The sequence below is a fragment of the Schistocerca piceifrons genome, chromosome 3 (genome assembly GCF_021461385.2).
Source record: "Schistocerca piceifrons isolate TAMUIC-IGC-003096 chromosome 3, iqSchPice1.1, whole genome shotgun sequence".
Classification (NCBI taxonomy): Eukaryota; Metazoa; Arthropoda; class Insecta; order Orthoptera; family Acrididae; genus Schistocerca; species Schistocerca piceifrons.
In genome coordinates this window covers 269,076,975-269,084,070 of record NC_060140.1, presented here as the reverse complement: position 1 = coordinate 269,084,070, position 7,096 = coordinate 269,076,975, and the positions used below count along the sequence as shown (strand labels likewise).

The 7,096-nt window shown below is 40.3% G+C and overlaps 1 protein-coding gene across 1 annotated transcript in view; it reads left to right on the top strand.

Moving 5' to 3' along the window:
* Positions 1 to 575: 575 nt before the first annotated feature.
* The window catches only part of LOC124789410 (ketohexokinase-like), a 50,642-nt gene continuing 44,121 nt past the window's right edge, over positions 576 to 7,096 (top strand). The window contains exons 1-2 of the mRNA XM_047256754.1: positions 576 to 690; positions 782 to 957. Of these exons, the coding sequence (XP_047112710.1) occupies positions 860 to 957 (98 nt within the window). The 5' untranslated portion in view covers positions 576 to 690; positions 782 to 859. The remainder of the gene's footprint in view (positions 691 to 781; positions 958 to 7,096) is intronic.

The following is a 7,096-nucleotide window of genomic DNA, read 5'->3' as shown; positions in this document are numbered from 1 at the left end:
CCCCGCGGGCAACCGTGCAGTTTGAACGTTCTAGCGCAGACCGTTCAGAAGTTATGACGATTTTATTTCATATAGTTTAATAATTGTCACCATGTACCTATCCGGTGCACTGCAATTTCGCTAACAGTCAGTATAAACTCTGACGACAACACAGTCACGCGTCACGTCTAACTGTTCCTTTCACCATGGTGACAGACACGCTCTCTGACTGACGCAACAGGTCTGTAAAGCCATTTATCGTAAGTGTTGGTATTGACTTGTTCTAGTAACTGCGGAACAGGATCTATACACAGACGAAATTTGAGGTTTTCATGTTCGAAAGCCAAAAGGCGAGTATTCTTTCGTATTCGTTTACGAGACTCATAAATCAATTCTTGAGGCTTATATTGTACCTTTGGTACTCACTCAGACATTTCACTGCCATTGCACACGTGCGACAGTCACGCTGCAATGTCGCCCCTGCAGTCGTTTACGAGACTCATGAAGCAAATTCTCAGCTTCCTACGTAGAAAGACTTTTCGCCTCTGTCTTTGACCCGTGTTCCGTTGATAACCGCGGCTATTACTGCTCCCGCCCGTTATGTCACCAGTAGTCGGCAGCAAGGCCGAGTGCAATGTTCTCTCACTCATTTTCATGCTAAGCAGTAGCTTTAGAACGCGTTCCTTTTGCATATGGTGTAAATGTTACAAGGTAAGTTTTTGAAATCATGAACTTAATATTATGCTTCCTCGTAGTTCATGTGCGTGCTCGTGTTTCTAAAACACCATGATATCTTTCATAGAAGTATTAAGTGCGCCGTATATTCCCGCCATTGGGTATTGCCGTCAAAACTAGTTTACACAATCAGAGACATACACAAATGGCTGGGAACGACCTCAAGTTCCTGTGTATTGGTATGGTGTGTCTGGATGAACTGTTATACTGCAAATATTATCCGATAGAAGATTGCCTTCAAAGGTAATTAGTAGTAATATACTTCAGAAATAGTTAATTCAATTTATTTCGCATGATATAAATTCAAGTACAAAAGTAAACTAATTAATTATTTTCTCCCAGTTCTTAAGAAAATTGAACGAACTGGTCAACTATTTTAATGCTGTGATGAATGTAGTTAAAGCAACATAGGTTACGTGCTACAGCGTATTCATCAATGAACTCTATCTAGGGTCATGCATCTGTCATTCAAGTAACGCTCTTCATTCACAACTCCAGCAATATTCCGCATCATATCTCCTTTTATTCGGTTCTGTAAGCCTCCAGAAGGTTTCACCATCCCAACGTACATTCCTTTGCGTTTGACACATTGAATTTAATAACAGTCTATAATATCAATAATTCGCTACACAACATCATCATCTTAATTTCGAGATTTAAAACAAAAATTAATACTACCGTTAATGATAAAGTGACAATCAACATGCGCAGTGCCTGACACTAACTATTGTTTTGTTTGTATATTACTGTTAAGCCGATGCTCTTTCGCAGAAGCTCAATAGGGGCAAAATTATCTTGTAGGTATGCGGGCGGCGTTATCCAGAAAACGTCCGAGAGCTGATTAAAAAAAAAATACGTTATTGTTCGCTCTACTAAGGAATTGCTTTTCATTCGTTACTAACCCGCGATTGTTTTTCGACCGTGAACTGAAACCTTACGTGACACGTTGGGATCTACATAGTGTTTAGCTTTGGCGGGTAAATACACTGGTTAATGTTATAAAATATGCAGATAGATATACATTTGTGCCAGTAGATGATGTACATACAGTTTTAAGCTGACAGGGGGTACAAGCTGTTAGTGTGATGAATTATCTGTGAATGAGGTCAATCTCTTGTACTCTTGGCGGCTGTCAATATTTATGGTAAATATTAAGATATGTGCACGTGTGTGTGTGTGTGTGTGTGTGTGTGTGTGTGTGTGTGTGTGTATTTTAAGAGTGTAGGCAGTTGCTGTAAACAGAGATGATACTATTGTAAATATTGTCATTTTTGTCATTTAAGATGGATTCTGGTTGTTTCATTTGGTGTTTGTATATTTGGAGTGTTTGAAGGATGTCTAGTTTTCTGCCTTTTGGTTGGATGTGTAGGATGCTAATACTTGTGTTGTTAACATGGTGTTTTGTTTCATGTAGGTGGGTAGCTATTGCTGATGTGTGGTATTTGTAGACTGATTGCATTTCACTGGAATTCTACCAATAAAACGAAGTCTGCAACCTGGTTTACCGACGAATGAGCCTATGTGGTCTTCCCATCTCATGTTCACACACAAAGTGTTACACCCAGGAATTTTACGAGTTTATCGATTCCAGTTGTGACTGACTGATAGTACAGTCATAGGATACTACTTTTTTTCGTTTTCTGACAGACAAGTTCACATTTCTGAACATTTAAAGCAACTTGCCAAACTGCACCAATTTGAAAACTTATCAAGAACTGACTGAATCTTTGTGCATTTTCTTTCTGACGGTACTTCGTTACAGATAATGGCATCGTCCGCGCACATCTGAGGCTCCCATTAACACTGCAGGCAAGATTATAATATAAATAGCGAGAGACCGAACAGACTTCCCTCAGGTACACCCGAATTTACCTCTAAATCTGTCGGTGACACTCCATCCAAAATAACTTGCTGCGTCCTTCCTAGCAATAAATCTTCAATTCAGTCACAAATTTCGCTTATACCCCATACGACTGAACGTTTGGCAGTAAAGCGTAGGTGCAGCACTGAGTAAAACGCTTTTCGGAAACCCTGCTGCTTTTCTCCGTGGCTTTCAGTATGTCCTGTAAGAAAAGAGCGAGTTGAGTTCACGTGTTAGGTGTTTTCAAATCAATGCTGATTAGCACGGACTAAGTCATTCTGTTCGAGATACCCCATTATGTCGAGCTCAGAAGATTGTACAGGTCAAGGATCTTGGACGGTAGTTACCTGGATCAGTTCTGCCACCCTTCCTGTAAACGGGTGCGTCCTGTGCTTTCTTCCAACAACTGGGCACGGTTTTTTGTCTGAGGGATTTGCCATAGATTATAGTTACCAGGTTTGGTAGGATTGTCTCATTGATTCTGTCTCTCATAAAATATTTTATCTCAATGCGAACAGAAAGTGGCACTAATTTCAGTAAAAGCAACGTTACACATTGTTTTACAAAACCTGAAAGCTTGAATTACACGATGATAACCAACTGAGTAAATGGAAGTCAAGTTTGTGGTTTGAAAAGAGACGGATAATTGAGGCGATTTTATTTTTCAACCGAAAGTGTGTGTTGCGTTACATCAGAACTAACTTATAATACGCGAAAATTTGGGTTAAAAGGAACAAGGAACTTCAGTCAAAAGCAGTCGATCAGATGTCGAACGATTCCCTGCAGTCGGTCTTTGGTTGTTAATAAGTGGTGAGTTCTACACAGTTGCATCACGATGTCTCACCAAAATCGTCAAACTCAGTGAGAGTGGAGCAGTTCACTACTGACGAGCTCTTGCGGGACTCCCGTGTGGTCTCACGGAAAATGACTTGCGGAAACGTTTTGAGCAGCAGGAAAACGAACGGAAGTATATATCGACTGAAATGAGTTCTACTTTGAATGTGGCCAATACTAGTCGAACATACCTGTATGAACGCAAATTGCAGCACGAATTTCGCACCAGTTACATGAGTGGCGCTAGCAGTGCCATTATGAGGACCCAAATCAGGTTTCCTTTAAATACACGCTGTAATGGTCGTGAGCGTTAGCTACCTTTGAAATTGGACGTACTGAGTTAATGTTAGTCAAGAATGTTTTTAAGTCGACAAAGACGCCATTATCAACACCTCAATGAGTTCGAACGAGATCGTGTAAAAGGGCTACGATAAGCTGGATGATTCTTCTGTGATATTGCAGAAATACTTGGCAGGAATGTAGAAACTGTACTTGGTTGCTGGCAGCGAGAATGGACGGTCACAAAAGACAGGGCTCCAGTCGGCCACATGGCGCTGACGAGAGGGAAGACCACCGTTTTCGGCGTAAGGCTCTGGTGCATCGTACTGCATCTGCAGCAGCAGCAGTTTAAGCTGCAGTTGGCACCACAGTGACACAACGAACTGTTACAAATCTGTAGCTTCAGAGAGAATTTCAAGCCACACGCCCTGTAGTGAGCATTCCACTGACCCCAAACCACCGCCATTTGCATCTTCAATGACGTCAAGCGAGAGCTCGTTGGAGGGCACAGTGAAGGTCTATTTTCTGACGAATGCTGATTGTGCCTCGTTGTCAGTGATGGCCATGTGCTGGTAAGAAGGCGGCCAGTTGAGAGCCAGCAACTAACCTGTCTGCGTGCTAAGACACACTGGACCTATACCTGGATTTAGGGTCTAGAGTGTGATTTCGTATGGCACTCTCGTGGTTATCCCACGCACCCTCACTGCAAAATTGTACGTCACTCTGGTGATTCGAGATGTCGTGCTGCCATTCATTAACAGCATTCCAGGGGTGTTTTCCAACAGGATAACGCTCCCCCACATACCGCTGTTTTAACCCATCACGCTCTACAGAGTGTCGACACGTTGCCTTGGCCTACTCAATCACCAGATCTATCTCCAATTGAACACACATAGTACATCATCAGACGACAACTTCAGCGTCATCTACAAACAGTCCCTGTACTGGCCGACCAAATGCAACAGGCATGGAACTCCATCCCACAAACTGACATCCTGCCCATCCCCAATACAATGTATGCAACTAGCATGCTTGCATTCAGTAGCCTGGAGGTTACACCGTTTATTAAAGCACCAGACCTCAAGTTTGCAATAGCTTATCTCCGCTTGCATCAACCGTGATCTTTGAATGTTAGTCACTTAAATATGTAATCTAGACAAATGTATTCCAGAAATTTCATTACTCTATGTCAATTAGTTTTTGGTTTTGCGATTTTTTTTCCATCAGTATATTTACTTTACTTTACTGTATGATTAAATGATGATGGCATCCTCTTGGGTAAAATATCCCGGAGGTAAAATAGTCCCCCATTCGGATCTCCGGGCGGGGACTACTCAAGAGGATGTCGTTATCAGGAGAAAGAAAACTGGCGTTCTACGGATCGGTTCGGGGAATGTCAGATCCCTTAATCGGGCAGGTAGGTTAGAAAATTTAAAAAGGGAAATGGAAAGGTTAAAGTTAGATATAGTGAGAATTAGTGAAGTTCGGTGGCAGGAGGAACAAGACTTCTGGTCAGGTGACTACAGGGTTATAAACACAAAGTCAAATAGGGGTAATGCAGGAGTAAGTTTAATTATTATTATTATTATTAGTCGTAAAGCTCCCAACATGGAAGACGCTAAGTAAAGATGGTTCACTTCTGGGGCTTCTTATTCTTCTTGTTTGCCCACCAGGTCTTCATTCTTTGCGAGAATTCAGCTTTTCTTTCTTCGCTCCATTTTGTTCCAGTTCTCGGCGCTTTTGTCTCTGGTTTGACCTCCCATTTGTCAACTTTAAGTTTGAAATTGTTTCTTTTGTTCATGTCTTCAGTAGTAATGTTGGCTAATTCCAGATCTTTCTTTACATTTTTGATCCATTCTCCTCCATTAACAAGGGATGCTACGTATCTTACTATTTTTTTTGTAAGTCTGTGATCGGGAAGTCTCATTATGTGGCCATAGAATTTTAGACGCCTCTTCCTCATGTCTATCTCTATGTTAGAATATTCTTCAATTTTAGAATTTTTCTGTAATCTATACCCCTCTTTGGTCCATCTTGGTCCCAGAATTTTCCTAATGATTTTCCTTTCCTCTTTCTTCAGGTTTTCCATATCTGTTTTCCTTTTAAGTGTCAAGGTTTCGCTGGCATATAGCATTATTGGTTTAATTACCGACTTATAATGTTTAATTTTTGTATTTATAGATAGGCATTTTTTATTGTAAATGTTTTGGACCAGCCCTAGACCCCTACGAGCTTTTAATATTCTTTCTTGTTGTGAGTATTTTTCAGAAATTATCTCTCCTAAATATTTAAAGTATGGTACCCTCTTAATTTCTCCATATTTGGTTTGTAACTTAGAAATTTCTAGATTTGTTGTTGTAAACACCGTTTTCTCAAAAGATATTTGTAGGCCAACTTTTCCTGCATACTCTTTTAAGGTTTCTATCTGTTTGACTGCCATTTCACTAGAATCTGCCATTATTGCAAGATCGTCTGCGTAGGCTAAGTAGGGGATTTGTAGGTCACCTTTTTTGGTTCCCAGTGATATTGGTTTCCAGTACTTTTCTTTTTTGAGTTCTTTTTCCCATTCTGCCATGACTCTATCCAGAACTAAGTTAAATAACAGAGGTGATAATCCATCACCTTGTCTAACCCCAGTTTTTATCTCAAATGATTTTGAAAGTTTTCCCATGAATTTCACTTTGCATTTTGTATTTGTTAATGTCTGCTCTATGATGTTCCGTGTCTTCTTATCCAGTCCTTGTTCTTCAAGAATTTTAAATAGTGTGGGTCTGTGAATTGAATCATATGCCTTTTTAAAGTCGACAAAGACATATACTGTAGGCTTCCTTCGCATTTGTCTCATCCTTGTAATCAATTTCAAGTTTAAAATTTGTTCTGGACATGATCTGTTTGGTCTGAAACCAGCTTGGAAATCTGAGATTTTGGGTTCTAGCAGTTTTTGTGTTCTTTCAAGAAGACAAGCTGATAATATCTTGTATGTGACGGCAAGTAAGGAGATTCCTCTATAGTTGTTCACATCCGATTTATCCCCTTTTTTATGTAACGGATGTATTAGGGCACATTTCCAATCTTCTGGTATTTCTTCAGTAACCCATATGTTTTGAATAATTTTAACTAGCTCATTTCTTGAGTTAGACCCTAGACTTTTGAGAAATTCGGCTACAATTCCATCTTCTCCTGATGCTTTGTTATTTTTGAGTTTGTTTATGTGTTTGATAATTTCTTCTTCAGTTGGCGGTACAGAGTCTTGCTGTTGCGGGGCTTTAGTGCTGGATATTGGAAGAGCTTCTGTTGGTTCTGGACAGTTTAGTAACGTTTCAAAATATTTGGCTAATTCTTCACAGTTTTCTTCGTCGCTTAGTGCCAGATTCCCATCTGATTTCCGAAAACAGACATTTTGAGGGA